The 21,392-nt window shown below is 37.3% G+C and overlaps 2 protein-coding genes across 6 annotated transcripts in view; one reads left to right on the forward strand and one right to left on the reverse strand.

Annotated features, from left to right (window-relative positions):
* Positions 1–9,770, forward strand: part of LOC134528393 (uncharacterized) — a 223,162-nt gene extending 213,392 nt beyond the window's left edge. Inside the window, exons 5-7 of the mRNA XM_063361984.1 lie at positions 2,949–3,207; positions 4,452–4,630; positions 7,298–9,770. Of these exons, the coding sequence (XP_063218054.1) occupies positions 2,949–3,207; positions 4,452–4,630; positions 7,298–7,639 (780 nt within the window). The 3' untranslated portion in view covers positions 7,640–9,770. The remainder of the gene's footprint in view (positions 1–2,948; positions 3,208–4,451; positions 4,631–7,297) is intronic.
* LOC134528394 (uncharacterized) lies at positions 7,504–20,830 on the reverse strand. 5 transcript variants are annotated; one of them, XR_010074394.1, is made up of 6 exons: positions 20,618–20,822; positions 18,587–18,725; positions 15,669–16,760; positions 14,591–14,716; positions 9,766–9,999; positions 7,504–7,612 (listed from the first exon to the last, which is right to left on the reverse strand). XR_010074394.1 is itself a non-coding variant. In XM_063361986.1 (4 exons), the coding sequence occupies exons 1-4, from the start codon at positions 20,733–20,735 to the stop codon at positions 14,662–14,664; spliced, it is 1,401 nt and encodes a 466-aa protein (XP_063218056.1). In that variant the 5' UTR covers positions 20,736–20,822; the 3' UTR covers positions 12,170–14,661. The 5 variants fall into 5 exon arrangements, 3 of the variants coding, with proteins under 3 accessions (XP_063218056.1, XP_063218055.1, XP_063218057.1); XR_010074395.1 differs by lacking the exons at positions 7,504–7,612; positions 9,766–9,999 and adding an exon at positions 11,908–12,144; XM_063361986.1 differs by lacking the exons at positions 7,504–7,612; positions 9,766–9,999 and having other exon boundaries at positions 12,170–14,716; positions 18,587–18,722.
* Between the last annotated feature and the right edge of the window lie 562 nt (positions 20,831–21,392).

Consider the following 21,392-nt stretch of genomic DNA (forward strand, 5'->3'; position numbering starts at 1 on the left):
CGTGAGGTGAACGCGGAGGCCAGCGAAATAAAAGAGCTCTGTCTTCTCAGCCATCGCTGGATGTTTCTGCCACATGGGTAGGGGCATGCAGATTTCGCGAAAAGATTTTTAAACCATATGAAAGTTAAAACACTATAGCAACGGCTGTGTTTCGTGATTGGGCGAGTTTCTCCCAGGTACATATCGATTGTAACAACACCAATCACAGTGATTAAATGAGGACGTTAACGCGTCCTGATTGGCACGGTCAAATAAATCAATGACTTCTCTCGCAGACGGCCGTCAATCACAAGGCAGAAACCACAGGTGCGGGTATACCTAGTTGCAGTCTAATAAGTGTTCAAATATTTTCGCGAAAATTGGCCTGCCCCTATACATGGGGGATCACAATTTAACTTGAAACGAAACGCACGTTGAACTGAAATTACAGATTCACTCTTAGCAAATTGCAGAACACAAAAACGCTTTTCGCTCAGGCTTCCGCCATTTTGCGTAGGTGGCGATGCAAGCGAGAAAACATAAAAAGCATGCGCTTATCTAAAACTGTTTTGAGTTACTCTTTGATTGTGACCTTGAACCAACACTATGCAACGCTTACAATTGATACTACTGAAATTTATAACTGGGACAGGTAGAGAAACACGCGTACGTTTGTGTTGCTTCTGCTACTGGTTAGCAGTTTATCTGGAGGACTCTGTGCCAATGAGAAACACTCAACCATAGAAATATCCATTCACAGGCAGCCAAGTTCAGACGTCTCACAAGACAGCAGCCAATGAATAGGCGACTTTTGCCCGAGAATACAAAGGCCTATGGGGTCTACCCTAGAGGTATTTGAAACCGCGAATTTTTCCAATCCTTAACAATAGGTGGAGCGTTTACCATATTACCCCAAATAGTAATTGTATATTTTTTTTTTAAATTTGTGTAAAAATAAAAAAAGAACTTAAGAACCATAATATTGTGTCGTTTGATGGTATTATTACAGTTGTATACATCCTGAAAAAATATATATCAATTCTAAACACAAATGATTATTTCTCAGAAGGAACTGTTTGTAGCAGTCGGTTAATATTGATTACAAGACAGTCCATTCGTTATGTACAAGGGCAAACAGAGCCGGTTTTTTAGTATTAAATTATATAAAAATTTAATGGCAAAAAAGGTTGTAACCAAGATAGCAATTTTTAGTTACATTTTGTTAAAATAAAAATTTAATATTATCATATTATGGTATTGATCACATACAACAAGATAATATATTTTCAAAATCCTTATTCTAAATTTTCCTTTTGAATATTACATTCAATATTAAAACATTAAAACAATTTGTTACATTATAGTTTTATCTAAAACGTTTGTGCTCTATGGCTCTAATAACAGAAATCGTGCGTTGAAAAACGAGAGTAAATGCAGACTACGGATGAGACACGCTATTAGCATAGTGGCACACCTGCAGCGCATTAATGCGAGGTTGGGCGCGAGCGCCGCCCCTGATGGGTAGGCAGAGTGCATATGCTAAACGCGCACGCGTGTCGGACTGCCTATCTGCTAGGAGAAACAAACATTAAAACAAAATATATGTTAGCGAGTATGTATTTCAGTACCCGCTAGAGATGTATAACATCCAACATCGGAAACAAGCGATATTGCAATGTATCGTGTTGCAAATACACGTACAATGCGAAACTCGGATACCAAATTTTACGTACAATTCTTCTTTCAACTACATTTCTGAACACGAATCACACATAGTTTCCGCACCCGCCGCTAGAATTCACCGCTGGAGCAGCTACGTCAACTATCGAATCATTCCCTTTGCTGACCGAAAATTTAAAGTATATAATAAAACGGCTCCGATAAAAGCGTAAATGACTAGAAAAAATTACTAAAAACTGGCTTTGGACCTCATTTTCGACAAGGAATTTTACTACAAATTCTACCGAAAGTTTAAGACCGCCATCGTTTTTCACATAGTACGACATTCGACTGATACTTTTGATGCAACTAGCATCTGATATTTTTCTTATTTTTTATTGTGTAAAAGTACACATTTTGATGAAAAAACAGTTGAAATACTCCGATTATTTATTTAGTTACAATTTCTTTAAGAAAATAGAATAAGCAAAATACAGAACATTTTTTACCTTATATAATATTTTACAACTAATTGTAATGGCTGTACGCAGTTATTGATTTTACACAACATGCATAACACTCAAAGGAAACTATAGCATATGTGAAATACTTCCCATCGTGTTAAAATTCATCAAGTTTGAACTCTTGACATTTGTGAACCTTTGGGTTCGCGCCATCCGTCACAGATGGCAGCACCGCGGTTACACATTTCCATCTCATTCTCTAAATGACTCCTACCAAATGCCGCATACCGAGGGCTGTACCGCTGGACGTGTTCGCTCGGGGCGACGCTGTGAGGCAGAGCGAGGCAGAGTTAGGCAGAGCTAGGCAGAGAGAGGCAGGGCGAGGCAGAGCGAGGCAGAGCGAGATGATGAGCAGCTTGGGAACTTCACCGCTGCAGTGCGCTGCCGTAACGCCCTGTATCGTCATAGTTGTTATTTACACGTTAGAGCGCAGCACTGTCGCCCGCTATCATTCACCGCACCCCCCATCAATCATTCACTGCAGCTCAAGGTCGTTCAACGGAAGGGGGAAGGGGTGTTTGAAGAGTTCGACACTTGTCCGCTAGGGACCACCACAAGTCGATGCCCTAGAGATGGTGGCGATTGCGGCGGTGAATTAACCAACTACCTCAAACCTGGGCTGGCGACTTATATACAGTATATATATATTCAAAGGTAAGACAGAGTGAGGCACAGCGAGACAGGGCGAGGCGGAGCGAGGCTCAGTGAGACAGGGCGAGGCAGAGCGCGGCACAGCGAGGCTAAGCGAGGCACAGTGAGACAGGATCTTGGCTCGGCCGGGCGCAGGCGGAGAGCGCGGCGGAGGAGGCGCAGCCCGGCGGCAAGAGCCTCAGGTTCTTCGGCGACTCGGACGCGGACAGCGCCTCGGCGGGCGGCAGAAGGCCCCGGAGCGGTGACCGGCTGCAGGTGCCTTCGGAGCGGGGCCCCAGGGGCCGGCAGCAGCGCAGCGCCGGCGACGTGGGCACCAGCTCGGCCGAGAGCACCACCGAGGGCGACAGCAGCCAGCAGTCGCAGAAGTCCGTGGTGTACCTGCACGCCGCCACAGGTCAGCGCCCCTGCGGTGTTCCATCCGTCCTTCGTGCATGTGTGTGCTATCAACAAACTGCGAACCATCATACACATTTTACCACAGGATCAAAACCACTCAAACTGTTGATTTCCATGGTCTCTGTCACAAAACCTACTCTTTGAAAATAACGTTTTCTGACTAAAAAATTATATAAGATGTTGGGATACCTTCAGTCCAGTGTATGATGAGAACCTACGTAAAACTGAATCATTAGAAACCAATTATCTATACTAATATTATAAAGCTGAAGAGTTTGATTGTTTGGTTGTTTGTTTGAACGCACTAATCTCAGGAACCACTGGTCCGATTTGAAAAATTCTTTCAGTGTTGGATAGTACATTTTTCGAGGAAGGCTATATGCTATATTATATTATCAATAACATTAGGGATCCTTACTAAAAGTCCAATTTAGAATCAAACATGTTGGAGGGGGTTAGATACAACATGCAGTACACGTACAAAGTGTGTGTTGACAATGCCGCAGGCGCTAGAAGTTTATTTCCTATTGCCTATTAACATTGTTGCCACGCACTAGATGCCTTATCATTCTTAATTTTCCCATACAAGTAAAAAACACCCGTGTGATATTAACAACGAAGCAATCAGTACCCTCATATAGAATACATAGAGATAGTGTGAGGTATATATGTAGATATAAAGAGATAAATACAGATAGAGATATACATAGATATATAGGACTATAGATGTAAATATAGATAAATATTTATTTTGAGACATGGATAGATTATTTGTATATGTGTAACTACTTCAAACATATTACAAAACAAAACTTAATGAGGCATTGCAATGCATGCCGAGCATTAGCTAGATAAGGGAATCTTTTCAATATTAGTAATCCCTTATTTTTCAGTTTTTTTTATATTGCTTTATAGAGTCTAGATTACATTCAGACCAGGTAAATAACTATAAACTGGCAGAACAACGTCTGTAGGGATCTGAAAGTGATATAAATTATTTTGCACACTTGACATTCAAATTAAGAAGACAATAATTACTAACTACATCTGATCTCTAAACAGTTCCCCTTCACCCTGTGTTCAGCCCGGGCAACGCTGGGTACTGCAGCTAGTAATGAAATAAAACAACGCATTTCGAAGAATCGATTGTTCGTCGTGTATTGTTGTTGCGCACTCAGTTGTCACAGATGTAATGCTACAGTGGACGGCAGTGGGAGTGAGTGAGTGTGTGTGTGCCCGCAGTGGGGGACATCCCGACCAGCAGCACGGTCGCGCGCCGCCAGCACCGCGCGCAGAGCCGCGAGGAGCTGTCCTCGCACCGCCTGCAGCCGCACTCGCGCACCGTGTCGCGCTCCATCTCCGTGCTGGCGCCCTGGCGGCCGCGCCACCCCGACGACGTGGAGGTGCACTACGAGAGCGAGGTGCGTCACACCCCCTTTCCCCTCCTCCTACCCTCGCCCCCTTCAGCCTCGCACCTTTGTTCAAGGGGGAAAGCCTAACATGTCCATCAAGTTCTGTCCCTGCCCGAACACGCCCCGAATATTCACCTTCGGCCAACTTCGGGATTTGTTTTAATTTTCACGTAGGAAAAATTAATTCAAATATTAAAAGTGGTCGGTTAGGTTAGATACATTAAAACACTTTAAAAACACTATGGACGGTTAGTTAGGTTAGTATAGCTACATTAAAAAAAAAAACATATATAAATAAACCCGAGGTTGGCCAAAGGTGAATATTCGGGCGTGTTCGGGGCAGGGACAGAACTTGATGTACATCTTAGGCTTCCCTTGTTTAAGTGTACTTCTATTTACATAAATAATATAGTATTCGTTGTTTAATGGACACAAAAAATTTATTGTGTTACATCCACGGCCCCCACAAGGGTGGGGCTGGGTATTTTTATCTCGTCCTGGCTCCAGGGCCCATAATCGAATGTGGAGGCCATGGTTACATTCTTAAATTACAGTATCAAAAAAAAAAATACAATGTATTGATACACAATGGACTGTGTTCTTTTACCTTAATTCTAAACATATTTAATGGGCCAATAAAAAATAATTACTTGTCCCATGCTGCACCCCTTTCCCAGTGGAGGTCCTAGATTTTGCGGGACCTGCTGATGTGTAGGTGGGCAGGGCCTTACCGGCGGGAGGGGTGAGGTATGGAACAAACTCCCAGAGAATAGGAAGACTAGCACAATTTGAAAAATAAAACTTTTTAAAACAACATTTCTAAGCCAAAACTGGAAGTTAAATTTTATAAATAGTTTTTTCCTAATTTACCTTAAGAAATTTTGATAACCTTTCCAGACAAATAATATTCTGGTTAGTTTTATAAATGCTAAGAATAAATTTACTGTGAAATTGCCTTAGTACATGAAATATCTTTCAAAGATTTTCCAATTACGAATGATGAAAACTCATTTGAAATCAAAAGGTATTGACCAACACTTTAAATTTCATGGTAAAATCAATAAATCCTTCCTTCACAGGAAACCAGCCGAACAAGGAAAATGAAAATGCAAACTCCTGGGGCAGAGCCTTGGGAGTCTGCCTGGCTTGCCCGACCCTGAACACCACCTCTAGGTTTAATCACTAACATTTCAATATTATTGACAGGAAAGAAAATCAAATATCTTTATATTTGTTAAACTTAAACCCCTAAATATTTTTTGTTCAAAATGGTTCCTTGTATTTCAATTTACGGTAAATCATCAGCTTAGGATGAAAATCTCATTATCTCAGAAATCATCAATTTTACAAATAACTTGTGATTTTCTCACCCGACATGGTTAGCATGGCTTATTTTTTCCACTCCAAGGTACAAAACATACATTATTATTGTCATTTTGGCTAACAAATAGTTGAGATACAAGGTTTTATACCTAAAAAACCATATATTTATGTGTATATACTTTTAAGATAAGAGGTTTTTTTATTTTAAGCCAACTAAATAATATTTCACTCAATTGATCAAACTAATTTTGAAAATTATTTTATTTAGGTACCAAGAAACATTTATTTCATAGGATATGTGTTTACATAAATATGCCAAAGAATGCTATGTAGGTAAGCATGCACGTGCATACACATGATAGATAGGTGGAGTTTTCAATGATTTTGTTCATTTCTAGTTGCCATCAATATTTGTAAACCATATTTACAAACTCAGCTGCAGTATACATGTATTTATACAACTTTCACCACCTTAAGTCATCTATACGGGATGCTTGTTAAGTAACGCCACGTCACTTGCTGGCCGACCAACAATATTATAGGTCTAAGTCATAGAATTTGTCCTTGAAGTTGTTTTAAAGAAACCCATAGAAGTTTGTTGTAACTATTACAACTTGGGGACCTTAACGGAGGCTCAGAGCTGAGAGCACCCTCTTGCTATACTGGGAGTCCTGCCCCCATCGAGGTAGGGGTCATCGGAGTGACAGCAGAGGCACCTGTATTTCACTGGATTTTTTGCCCTTCTCTTAGTTTGGCACACTGTGTATAGGCCCAGTTTGTTTTATCACTGGCCATGATAGGTAAGGCAATTTTCTGCTCTAGTCTGAACCAATAGGATGACAGTTTCTGAGCTACTTAACATATATGATCTGCCTGGAAACAACTATGCTATATAGTAAATTGTTCTATCACCCATAACAGTAGTGAAGTTCTTTGAGAAATATCTGGACATGTAGCGTTTCAGAAACAGGCAGGCATTCTAGTGATGAGACGCGACCACAGCAGCAGTGGACTGCACGGTAGGAAAACCACGGAACCCATAGTGACGTCCACCAAGTTTTCTACTTGCGAAAAATTACAGCCTGAAACCGCCAGGAATCTGACTCGGGTCTAGTTCGGGGGATGCGAGTGATGTGCCTTCTCATTCACTAAGAGAGTACATTTTAGTAGATTTTGAATTAGAACGTAAAAAGGGTTAAAGAAACTGGCCTCAAAAAATGTACCTATCCTTTTTTATATCTGGTGTTTTTTACAACTAGTCAGCTTCTAGTCCTCTTCATTAAAAATAAAGTGTGTTTTTACAGGCTTGTATGCAGAGATGTGTGTAAGCTAGGGGAGCGTGCCGTGTTGCAGACGCCCAGGGGCAGCGGCAAGCCGCCCAAGGTGCCGGCGCCCCGCACCGCCACCATGACGAAGAAGAAGGTGAGCAAGGCGGCCTCGGTGGAGTCTCTGAGCCGCCACGGCCAGGCCCCCGCCAAGCGGCGAGACCTGTCCACCTCGGTGGAGTCCCTGAGCCGCAGGCCCCAGCACGGCCGCCCCGCCGAGCCCGCCAACAGCCGCTCCTACCGCGGTGGCGCCGCCAGGAAGATCGGCGACGGCAAGAAGAGCGGCCAGCTGGCGCGCTCCGCCTCCATGCCCAAGGACACGCGGTCGTCCGGCTGGTTCAAGCTGCGGAGCAAGAAGCAGGCTGCGTAGGGCGGCTCACGCCCCGAGGCAGCCGCCTGGCTGGAGCCCGTCACACATCCTCCACGCGCCAGCGTACAACTGGTGCGCGTTCTTCGCCTCTACGGGACTTTCAGCGGCGAAATGTGGATGAAAAAGGCTCCTCAACACACCTGTTCTACTTACAAATCTGTGTACCAAATTTTTCATAGGTACCTAAAACCGCTCATGAAACACATTTAACATTGTTCGCTATCCAAAAAAATCATTTGGAACGAAGCTACCATAGAGCAATGGTTCATAAATGATATTTTAAACAGACATCTTTAAAAAATCTTGATCGGTTTGTAAATGGCATGGGCGTGTTAACTCCTCTTCCCCCCCCCCCCCCCCCCTTTTCTCTCCAAAGCCAGGCGGCTCCTGCAAGGAACGCCCAGCGTGCAGCTTTAGTAACGGTCAACGAACCCCGCTAGTGGCCGCTGTGACTACATCTGGGTCTCCCCGACCTCTGTCGGGCAAAGTAGGCTCTCTCTGGAGTTTTACACTAACACTTTGAGATGAGTGCACACTTTGCTGCGGACTTGAAGAAGCAGTGTACTGGCTGAAACATAGGTACTGGACTAATCCTCTGTTGACTGCTTTCAATTCATTCATAACGTGCTACAAATATCTTTAGGTTAGCCTCCCTGTGATTTAATCTCAATATATAACGCACTTGGGCAAAATCATTACAAGACTAATAATTGAAGTGTTAACGTAAGGTTGAAATGTTTTAATACAGAAAAAATTGAATAAATAAAAACATGATCTCTTCACGAGACAACTACCATATAAATGACATACTGTACTAATCATGTGATGTCTTGAGCAGAAATTTCAAGTTTGTTTATAAAACTAACTGATAACTGTAAATTACATACTCCATGTTGTAAATAATTGGCATGTGTTCATCCAAGATATAAAATTGTAACATAACTCTTAACTGTGCTGAATTTAGGAATGAACATTTAGTTTCCTCTCTGAAATTTGTTCCTAGAACATGATTACTGGGAACTTAACAGCAAATGATTTTCCATAAATTGGGAACAGCTGTAATTATTATGTAGAGAAACGTTGATGTAAATATGTTTAATAACTTCTAAGAGGAAAAGAAATCAAATTATAAAATGTAACCACATCAGTTGTATATGTAACTTATATTGTAAAAAAAAAAAGCAACTAGTTTTATATAATTTTGCATAGAAGTATTGGTCAATGAAATGTGAATGACGCTGTGTAATGAGGAAATAGTTAAGTAGTTATATCGTGCCAGAGGTATCTCGTAATTTCTTGCTGGGAATGTTTTAATAGAAATTTCCATTATGTTTATAAGAGCTTCATTAATTGAAATTAAGGTTAACTTTTACAATTATTAAGATACAAGGTTCCAGAATCATGGTGCTTACTACTCGTACAATATTAACCTCATCTTTTATAACATGAAGGTTTGCAGACCGATGTTAGTAATAGTAATCAAGTCCACTTCTGGTTACAAACTGAACATTATAAGTAAAACCTGTGGATTTTTTTGTAATAATAACTACTTATACTTGGAGGCAACAGAGTGCCTTAATGAAACATTTTAATGTGATGAAAACCTTAAAATGTCTTCCACTGAACTTTTGAAATTCATGAGAAATATTCTTAAGTTCTTCAGGTGAAGTCATGTATTTCTGTGTAGTTTAGATTGTCAGATTAACATAAAAACCCAACAACTTAAATTAATCAAATCTATGTGTAATCTAAACATATTTAAGAAAATACATCCTAGTCCATCCCATATAGACAGTATTTTCACATTAAACAGTTCCTGCTAAAGTTACAAAAATCTTGTTTTTCTAAAAAATTTCAGCTGTTGATTTTTCTTGCCAAATGATTAATTTAAAAAATATATTTTCAATGAGGAATGCATTAAGGATGCATATCACATGACATCTAAGTTGCTATGCAAATTCTACAGTGTGTGAAACCCCCAGTTAAATGAGCCTATATGTATCTGTTAGAATACCTACTTAAGGATGCTTACAAATTGGACCAAAATTCGACAATACAAAGCAATAGAATTACTAAAATTATATTTAGTGTAAATAATATTTTTTTATAAAATAAATGTGACTTACAAGTAGTTTGTTACAGTTTTTTTTAACTGCCGGTAATCCTTCCCCAACAGAAGAAGAATCTTTTCACAAAAGATCCGTGAAGAGCTGTTCTTGTAGTTCGGGGTCCAGCAGCACGGGAACGGCACAAGCACGCTGCCAGACTTCGCTGCGCGCAGTCTTCATGCCGTGCTGCGCAGCAGCAGCAAAACTTCAACCTGCTCTCATTCCAGATCGCAGGCCTTCGTAGCTGGAGGCCTGCGCCAATACATACCAGTTTTTTGATGGGAAGCAAACATCAAATTGAATATTTTAAACATTAGCGAAGTTGAACTGAATTGTGGATATTGTTCTTGACAAAGCTATAATACACTTATTGTATAAAATACAGGACTGAAGGAAAAAGAAAACTTTTCGGGACAGCCTAAAGGCATTGGTAGAATTCAAAGTATGTACCTATTTCTTCTGGAAATACTATGGAAACTTCTATAAACTCCTGGAACATTTTAAGAACTTATTGTACATAACATATTTATGTTCTCCAATATTACAAAATGATCGATTGAATATTTGCTTATTTTCCATGCAGCAAAAATATTATGAGAATTTATAACATAATGTATCCACCATTGAATAACATATTATGTATATGCCAAATAAGGTAATTATTTGTTTTAACCTTCAAGAACTATTTTTCATCCCTTGCAATAATAATGTGGTCATATAAAAATTTGCTTTGCACCAAGGTTTAAGATAATATTAAGATGGTTTAAATTAAATTTGAATGCATTTGATACTACAAAATTTTTGAATTTTTTTTAAATTTCAACCCCTGCTTTTATGGTAATAATTTTTTTTATAAAAAATTGTTTCAGCTTGAGTTTTAAACAAAGTTTAGGATTTATACAATAAATTATAATGGATTTGATAGTAAATCTATTTTTAAAAAAGTAATTACCATTGTTTACTTTCAAACCTTGTTATTTCCACCCCTTGCAGTAATGGTTGGTTAGTTAAAAATTTATTTTAACGATAGTTTTGGTCAATATTTAGAAAGTTAAACAAAAATAAGAATGGAATCGGTAGTGTACAAGGTAGGGAAATGTTATTTATTTTCTTATTCCAACCCCAGGTTTTTTCAACCCCTTGCAATAATGGTTTGTTTTATCAAAAATTGTTACAGACAAAAGTTTTAGATAAAAATTATAAGATGTATAAACAATTTGAATAGATTTGATAGTGTGCCTAATAAGAGAATTATGAATTTTTTGTCATTCAACCCCTGTCATTATGAGTCACATTAAAAATTATTTCAGAATTGACTGGAAGTCTCGCAGCACAATGGCGGATATTCACCTGACACGGTAGTGTAAATAACTGTGAAACATGACTCCCTATGGCCCGTGTGTTAGAAATCTGGACTTCCTCGACTTAATACTTGCAAAGCTACATAAATTCGTGATAGCCACGTATCTTCTCGTAATCTGAGCGGGATCCCTAGACCGAGGGACCACCCCACGCACAGAGGACGTCTTCTCAATCCGAAGCTCAACACTTTACTTACTTCTTTCGAAATCGCCGGCCAGTAAGCATCTAGGCTAGGAAGAATGACTAAGCGACCTCGCTTCCTACTTGGCGAGAGAGTCAATACTCGAAGACCATAGCTAACGAGAGCAGTGAAGCGAAATCAGTAATAAATGGAATAATAAATCTCAAATAAATATTCAGCAAAGAAGAATAGAATCCCAAACATGAATATCAACTGATATGCTATGGAATACGCCTGGGTCATCGCGCTGTGCACAACTCAGTACTTAAATACAGGAAAGAAAAATATAATTATTCTTATTTAAATGAAAAATTAAACATATAACTAAGACATAAATGAGTATAAACATGTAAACATGTCTCAATGTTTACACTTACTAACTAACATAAACTGCTATTTGCATTGCAAAGAAAAGAACATGCCTACAAAAAAGTGATAAAATATTGTAGGTTTTTTTAAAGAATAAATCATTTATACATTGTAATACTAAGATATTTTTGAAATTAATACATTTGAAAACTTCAATAATAATTATTAAATTATGCAAAAAATTAAATTATTTTTTCTTTCTTTTCCTTATAACACTCTTCCTGTTTGTTATTACTAGGCCTGTGCTATTATATACGAATTTTCCAATGTCAAAATCATTTATTTTTAATATTCAATTCAATTCAATTTTAAATAATAATGAACATTCAACTGTATTTTAAGTGCACATTATAAATGTGAACTAACCCAATTTCATTGAATTAACGGGCCGGATGTAGCTAGCCATACTTTATTTCAACATATGCAGATGTTCAGATGGCCAGAAAATGTACAATATGGTAATTTTCCAACAACTTTGGCAAACACTGCAAAAAAAAATACAAAACTTACAAAAACCTAAAACATATTTTTCTTATAGTTGTTATTTTATTTATAACCATTAACATGAAATATCTATTGCTGTTGCACAAAATCATGAATAAGAATCTGCTAAGTTATGACTTTTAACCTACCTAATCTAAAAAGTCATAATTCAGTATTTGAATTGAATTTTCAGATTTGAAAATATTTCGATATTTTTAACTCAATTATGATTTCAAACTTAAAAACTGGTATTTGCACAGGCCTACAGCAATTACTCCAAAATTGTAGATGCAATGCATAAAAATAATATTAAATTAAATTTAAAATTTAAACAAAACATTAATCACAGATTGCTATTTTTGTGAATATTCACTAACTTAAGTATGTACAGCACTGTCGAATAAAAGGTTGTCAAGACACTATTTAAATGAAAGCTCGTAAATATAGTTAACCCTCTTAGTGCCAGCCTCTGCTAGGATGGTAATGCTAACATTGCCGGGTCTTTTTTAACTAAATTGCATCTCTAGAGTTTAATTTTAATAACTTTTTAACCTTTAGTGTTATAACTATGAAATTTTTACTGTTTATAGATAAATGTTTTCTTTTGTCACTTCTCATGTTTAAACATAAAAATCTTAATCATATTTTATTTTTGTTGATTTTTAAATTAAAAAAAGAATTATTAAATATTTTTTATGGATTGTAATGTGAATAGGGAGTAGTTTTGACAGTAATATTCTTTTGTTTGAATTTTTTAAAAATTTTTAATTGTTTTTCTATATGATAGTATAATAGCAATGTAATTTTTTCCAATATTTATTGTAATAATAATTTTTTGAAAAAAAAAAAAATCATTGCTCTTCTGTGTGACAATTCTAATGAAATCTTCTCTTAGCCTAACTCCAACTATTTAGTGTATTTTGAATCTTTATAATTTTTTTAATAATTATAAGTCTGCTATTAATGTACGGTATTTAAAAAGTAAACGATATTATTAAAAAATTATGCATAACTATTATATGCCTTTATACAAATTTAGGTGAAACTGACTTTCAAATTTTAGAAGAAATTTTTTGACTTGGTTTATCAGCATTTTTCATTATCACTTTTTTTTCAATTAAAAATATAAAAACTGCTGAGCGTATCTATAGGTTTCCTTTACCAGAAGCTGTAGTAAGGAAAAAGTAAACATTAGCTGGAAAAATGCTATTTGCTTCGTGTTTCGAGGCGGTAAATGTTTGGTCCAGCATTTTCTAAAAACTGGGGTATGTTGTGTTTTGGTGGTGAAAATGTTTTCACAAGAAGACCTGATTATATTATTTACGTCAGTAAGTTTATTTTCATACGACGAATCACTTGAACTATCGCCTGAATTCGTACGAAGTGATGCGCCGGCTGTAATATAATTACCCGCAGCCACTGGAGTAAGTCTCGGTGTGTTTGAAGTAGATGGTAAATGCTCTTCCTCATCAGTACTTGTATCGTTGTCGCTTGTTGTATCACTTTCACAAATATCACTATCGAGCAAATAAAAATAGTGGAGTATTTCTTTGTCATCTTTACCCGCAATGTAATTTCTTTTCCGAGACATTATTATGAAAATGAGAACAAATGCCTTGATCGCACAAAGTTTCGCGGTGGTATTAGTTTGAATAAAAGAGTATAAAAAAAATAGAATAACATCACTTTCCACTGACAAATATGCGGGAAAACGTGTTTACTATGACTACTACAATAATAATTTTCAACGCAGAATAATCAACGGTATAAAATCCTACGCAATTTGTAATATCCACGAAACTGGTAGTTACATATACCGTTTACCTAAAATGAACCATTGTTGTCATAACTTTGAAAAAATACATTTGTAGAAATTGCCGGAAAAAAATTTCATGATATAAAAGAATTAAAATAAAGAATTTACAAAAGAAACAATTTTTTTTTTTCAAAAGGGAAAGTGTTTCTTTAGAATAAAGAAATGCAGCAAAACGCGGTTTCTTACGCTGTGCGATGTCCAGCAGTATGACACTCATACTCTCTGTTGTGAGAAAAAAGAACTAAATAGTAGGGCACTTTCGCTACCTGTTACCAGAAAAAGGAACTAGATAGTAGGACACTTCATTAGACATAGGTAGAATGCGCTGCTAGTAACAAAAACTGTCTTGAAAATGGGAAAAAAAATCGGGCCGATTTTTCGGCCCTGGCAATTTTCGCACAACCAGGCATAGCCGATTTATCGGACTTTGGCACTAAGAGGGTTAATTAATAAAAATATCTGTAATTATAACAAGTTAAGAACTATGAAAATCAGTAATACCTGTAAGCAATAACTACAGAAGTACTTAAAACTACTACTTTTTTACACATAGAATTTTAGTTATTAAATATATTTATTTATTTTAAATTATGCCTCATCACTGCAACTTGCAACACAATTTCAATAATTACCTTTCCATAATTATATAATGTCACAACCTCACTCATACAACATGAATGAAATGCTTAATGTTTCGTTGACATCATGAGAAGTCATGAAGTACTGAAGGAATGCTTCGAGACCGCAGCAGACACAACCTGGGGGCAGGTGATTCGACCACTCAACCACAGTCACCCCATTTTGCTCATTAAAATTCCTTTTTACAATCACACAAAATCAAGCAGGATTCCTGCAAACAAAGAGATGTTACTAAAAGTCAATTTTTTTTTCTGTTGCATACATATGTGTAAAACTTAAAGATTATCCATTAATAAGTCTGGACAGAATCCTGTAATAATAATAATTATACAGAACATGCTCAGTTAAATTTAAGATACGTAAATTTTGGTAAATACAGTAATACAATTATTATTAACACAAAAGGACTAGAATTATGTTTTCTTCAGGTTTGTTTTCAATAAATTGTGAAAAATACACGACTTATTAATTTAAGGAACATTTGCTGCAATTACTGTATTTAATTATTACAACCTTAACAGAGAACCTCAAAAACTCACTAGCCTTGCACTTCAATAAAAGACACATTACAATAAAATATGCAAAATACCCTTTACATTCCATATTCCATCCACTTTGCCAAACCTACAAGTAAAGTTTACTGGCCCCTACAAGAAATAACTTAATAAAAATTTTGGCAACACTTTAATGCTTTCCCAATATGCAGTGTGTGTACCCTACCATGAAAGCCAATTTATAGGAAACAAGACATGCTTCGTGATGGTGTAAAGAGCTTTCACAAATTAGGCAGCTTGTATTAATAAAACCACTTTTCCCTAACTGAATGAAATAATTTCCCCAATACATATTTTACAAAAACAAAGCAACCTTTAGAAAATAAGCTTGTGGGTTTCAAGATGCATCAAACAGAATGATAACAAAATAAATAAATTTAAAAAAAACTTTTATACAAAAATTATGAAAAGTTTGCAGTAAATTCATACTACAATTACTACAGAGTTCGTAAACCACCTTTTACACCTTCAAGCACTGACGTATTGTTTTCCACTCAGGAGTGCTTTTCTTTTATACCTTTGTTGCCTTCTTTTCATGTTATGCTTCTTCCTCTTGAGGTCCAAGTCAACAACACTGTTGTCCGTAGCACCGGAATTAACTTGTGCAACAATCTTAATTCCATTTTTTGAACCACTATCAACCTCCTGTCTCTCCCTTTTCTTACTGCTTTTCCTCTTGAGATCCGAGTCAACAATGTAGTTGCTGCTAACACTGGAATTGACCTGCACACCAATGTTACTGTCCTCTTCCGTACCATTTACAAGCTTCTGCCTCTTCCTTTTCTTTTGCCTTGTGAGGAGAGGTGCAACGACAACTTGGTCAACGTCAACACTCGACTGTTGGACACCAACGTCACTGTCCTTTTCCAAAGAATTTACAAGCTCCCGTCTCTTCTTTTTCTTTGGCCTCGTGAGGAGAGGCGCAACCACAACTTGGTCAACGTCAACACTCGACTGTTGGACACCAACGTCACTGTCCTTTTCCAAAGAATTTACAAGCTCCCGTCTCTTCTTTTTCTTTGGCCTCGTGAGGAGAGGTGCAACAACAACTTGGTCAACGTCAACACTCGACTGTTGCACAATAACGTTACTGTCCTTTTCCAAAGAATTTACAAGCTCCTGTCTCTTCTTTTTCTTTGGCCTCGTGAGGAAAGGTGCAACGACAACTTGGTCACCATTAACACTCGACTGGTGTGCACCAGCTTGGCTCTCCTCCAAGCCATTCACCAGTTTGGGTTGCTGTCTATCCTCCACTGTATCCTGTTTGAAGGCAGTGCTGCCTGCAGAGGACCGTGGTGAGACAGTGCTGGCGGCCCTGACGGTGATGACCTCGCCCCGGGTGGAGGGACTCCAGCCCTGGGTGCCCTGCCCTGTCAGAACCCACTCCGGGGACACTGCGACGGATGCCAGGTCCTCCCGGGTCACCTTGGAGGCACCTCTGCCCCCCCTCCTCTTGCTTGCTGCGCGTCGTTGCGCGGACGTTGACTCCGGAGCCGCCTCACGGCTGGTTCCCAGGACGCACGACGACACGGCCAGGAGTTTGATCCCGCTCTCAGTCTCGTCGACGCCCTTGACCGGGGCAGCTGTTTGCTCCACCTCCAGCAGGTTCCTGGAACCCCAGGAGGAGCTACATGCAGCGGCAAGCACAAGGATGAAGTGTCTGCAGTGAATCTGAGGGTGCCACTGATAGTGCAACTGATCTGGACAGATCTGGACAAAGAGGCAGTGGAAACAGGAGAGATTTAAATGGGACAGAGGGAGGGAATCAAACTCTCTTGATGATGGGATAACAAAATATTGTATTGAGGATGGCTGATGGATGAGTATGAAGTAGAAGAAATAAAAGGGATACCTATAATAAATTGAATAGTGGTAATAGCAACAGGTACCGGGTAGAAAAGAAAGGAAACCACTACAAGGGCCAAAAGGCCAGTGGTGCCATAGCAAAATTAGAAGAAAATTTACTAGCATGGCATTTTTATTCTGCTCGAATCTTTTCAAGTAAAATTACAACCACAAGGAGTTGGAGGACTGGAGAACGCTATGTGACAGCTCAGTGTGGCAGCTGTACAGGAGTGGAGAAAACAACTACACAAGGACCCAGCACCAAGAACAGAGAGAGTGAACATTAGGTAACTGGCAAAAACACAGAGTCACACAGAGGGGAGAGGACAGAGTGTAGACTACTAATTATTAAATAACGAATGGATTGGATTGAGGTCTCAACGACGTTTGGGTCAAGGTGAGATGAAAGGTGATCAGATGCTAATGAAGCATTGCTTGATGGAATTAATGGGAAAGGAAGGAGGGGTACACAACACTACTCAAAGAAAACCCACCAGCACATGGCAACATCCGCCACCTTTCTCAATTGCGAAAAATACAGGTTCTACCCTACCAGGAATCTAACCCGGATACAAGACCACTAACCCAACGTGGCTCCTATTTAATTAGGGTTTTATGGGAAAGAAGCATCCTTGCATTCGCCTTGGTGTCTAATCAATGTGCATCCCACAGTCCTGAGCATTAAATTGTGTGTAAAATTCACTATAAAATATATTGGTTCTTCTATCACATAATTATATTTAGTACAACTAGGTGACATTACATTTATTACATTAGAAATTTCACTGATGTATTTATTATTTTAAAGTGTATTTGTGTTTAGGGATATAAAATTTTAAATAACATATTAAATAATTTAATACATTAATTAAAAAATATAAAAATTACCCATTAATTCACAATAAAGGTACCTAGCTCACATTTCTCTTAGTGCTGTGGAAAATTACGATAAAAGTGTATCATATAACTTACGAACTAGATTAAACTTTTAAAATTCTTTGCAAAAAAGTTAAGTTTTAGTCATATAACATATTTACATGCACTTCTAAATTTTTAATAGATGCTTTGAAGGGTTTCAAAAATTCCTGACTTTTATAGAGATCTATAAAAGCACTAATAAATGTAATGAACTACAGAGAAAAAAAAGAATAATATGTTACATCTTAAAAGTTAGGGAACAGCTCCCCTGAAGTGATTTCGGAACTCCATGGAAAACCAAAATCATGAGGATGGATCAGTTTGGAACCCGGGTACTCTCAAACGCAAGTCCACCAATGCGCACAAGACTAACTGCACGGAAGTAGTTCAGCGAAAGATCTTTAGTGCGTCTTGTTCGGGACCACGGCCGTGATGGACCAACAACAACGATACACTCTAAGTGTCTAAGTGAACTGTAAATGCCTGTGGGACAGTAATCTGACCTGGAATCCACCTGAAAGATCTGAAAACAAGCAGTTTGATTGGTGCCAGACAACAGAATGCGCTGAACCATAGAAGCCCGGATTACAAAATATTTATGAACCATAGAATAGCAGATTAAAAACCTTTCACTGTGTGTTAATGGTATCCTGTAATGTATCATGGACTCACTGGTCTATGAACTGTGACAGGTGCCTGGCGACAAACTTCTGGAACTCTGGTGTTACTCTGAGGTCGTTCTGTTCTCCGTCTTCTCCGTTTTTCCTCAGAGATGGTGCGCTCTCTCGTTTCCCTCCTCCAACCGACTCTGCTGTCAGTCAAAACAAAGTGACAGTCATTCTTTTTTGTATAAAACATCAACACAGTACATAGCACTTTGTTGTGGACTGTTAACTTTAAAAGACCCTTTCTAGCTGGAAAAAATTATTCACTGAAAAGTTTACATTCTTCGTTCATTTGACGCAGACAAACAAGGTGTATGTTTTCCCTTGGAATTAAAAGTGGTGGCTATAACTTTTCATTTACAAAAAAAAAAAAGTCTTGCCTAATTTAAGCTAAATATCTCTTTGGTTGATATACACTGTCCTGTAGCCGCACTGGTCGCGAGATTAGATCACTTGCCACCTGTCGCGCCATTGGCCTTGATTCTGTCAAGGTCGCAACTGCAATGAGCTGGTGGCTTCTTGGGACGAGCCCACAAGACACATTCCATCACAGCTCTGCCTCGAGCCCTTGGCACAGGTGCTTGTCCCAGATCGACCTGTCCGGCTCGTGTAACCAAGGAGTAACAGCCTCACTGCATGCATGCTGACCTGTCCTAGGCCAAAAAAATGACTACGCAGATTTTCATGTTCTCTCATGCAATTAACATGTACTTTACAATGAAATGTGACGTAATAATAATTATTTTTAATGATTTCATAAACATGTCTGAAAAAAAACAAGCATAAACATCTTGCATGCATGTATTAACATGAAATGGCTCTAAATGCTATTCATTTAAGGCCTCAACTGGATAGAAATCAGTTTCTGAGAGAAAAGTGTCATCTGACTCTTCAGACGCCCATTTGAAATTGACAAGCGTTGATTTTTTCAAATGTGTTCAAAACGAAAAATTCAGATCATCATGTTTTTCCATTTCCAATTGTAAATCTGCACAACCCTGCTTCCGGAAGTGCGAGTGGAGCAACAGTCGAGGGTCAATTGGGACGCTGATGAAAATATACAAGTCTGTGAACGACAGGAGAGTTGTGAAATGGACTGGAGATTACTTGTAGTAGAGGCAGAAGTTAGAGCGAGGAAATAGAGCTCTGAAATTGGAATTACGACATCAGATGTCCCACATGGACCCTCGGTATTGGTATTGTATTCTATACAGAATAGGTAGGGGTGAAATATACTTTATGATACCTGGTAAGTTTAAATCAAAGTAAAAATTAATAATGAAATTATGTAAATATAGTATCACAAAATTGTAGTAGGCCTATAGAATATTATTCTTTAGGTAATATATGAATGTTAAAGTGTTATATACTAAAATAGGTAAGGCTTATGCTTAATGATACTTGAAACATTAAAAAAATAGTTGAAAATGAACATTTAAATTATAAAAAATTGTATTTCAAAATCCCTACAATAAAACAGGCAGGATTGTAGTACATAATACGTTACAGTGGGTAATCTATCTTTGGCATCATGTTCTGTGGTACAATAGACAGGGCTTTAGTATATTATACAATATTCAAAGTTAAGTTTCATAAAAAACTTATTTTGTACAAAACAAGCATGACTCATTCTTTTTGACATCTAGGAGGGAGTAGAATGATTTTGAGAAGCTATTTGTGATATAAAAAGAAGTATAATTAAGTTGGAAGATCCTTGCTACCAGGCTGATAAACTCAAATAATTCCATTTTTGATTACACTTGTCAAGTTTTATTATTTAATTATTTTAAATATGGTGTGACAACAATGCATGTAGATGTGTGTGTTCTTGTTTAACATGCAAACCAAGATTAATTGTAACACAGATTAGTGATTTAAAGAGGATGAATTAGGGAATTGTTGGAATTAAAAGAATAAGCCACTGCGGAATAAAAAAATAAGATTCGTATAACTATTATCTTCTTTTGAATCATGTGTTATGTTTTTTTAAATATAATTTACACATTCTACAAAAATTATAACATAACCTATTTATTACCTTGCTTGGCGTTTGCATTTATAACTTTACTTTTATCAAACAAATGATCATTTAAAAATGTTGAGTCCACGGCTTCTTTTAATTGGGAAATATCTTCATCAGAATCATCCGAACTCATTATTTTCTTAACTTTAATTAAATTTTACACATTCAAAATTATAAAAACTTGATTTAATCACGACTTTATCTACTCACATAGAGAAAAAAATGATTCAGCAATTGTTCGAAACGTTGCAATAATCTGCTTTTTTTTATTCGGTTTACTGTAGAAAATATGTTGTGAGTGTTAGAAGTAATAATGTTTTTTATATTAATTTAGATAAATATTTGGCAGAATTAGTATTTTAAAGTTATTTCATATAAATAGTTAATATCGCATAACTAATATATTTTCAAATGTTTAATGCCATTATCTTCTGGTATTACTGAACAATATTCCCATGTAACTGCAGGAAGGATATATCTTTTATAACAATTCTTTTTTTTTTATTTTATTACATTATGTTTACAATTTTGCACAATGATCTTGGGCGAATTATCATTACAGCTAATCAATAACAAATAAAACCAATATATATATATATATATATATATATATATATATATATATATATATATATATATATATATATATATATATATATATATATATATATATATATATATATTAACTTTCCCATCATCTGGTTTTACAGAGTGTGCGGTGTAATCGATCAGAAATGTTTACATGCTGACGTAATATTTAAACGAATGTTAATTCAAAAAGTCTAAAACA

Source organism: Bacillus rossius, chromosome 1 (assembly GCF_032445375.1).
Source record: "Bacillus rossius redtenbacheri isolate Brsri chromosome 1, Brsri_v3, whole genome shotgun sequence".
NCBI classification, from domain to species: domain Eukaryota; kingdom Metazoa; phylum Arthropoda; class Insecta; order Phasmatodea; family Bacillidae; genus Bacillus; species Bacillus rossius.

What these genes read in the sequence shown, in the direction of transcription:
- LOC134528394 (XM_063361985.1), bottom strand. Translation starts at nt 20,735, where the DNA reads ATGAGTTCGGATGATTCTGATGAAGATATTTCCCAATTAAAAGAAGCC. An exon ending in AAATGCAAACGCCAAGCAAG is followed by an intron (nt 18,726 to 20,617) that starts GTAATAAATAGG and finishes TTTGACTGACAG; the next exon opens with CAGAGTCGGTTGGAGGAGGG. An exon ending in ATGAAAAGAAGGCAACAAAG is followed by an intron (nt 14,717 to 15,668) that starts GTATAAAAGAAA and finishes ACCTGCCCCCAG; the next exon opens with GTTGTGTCTGCTGCGGTCTC.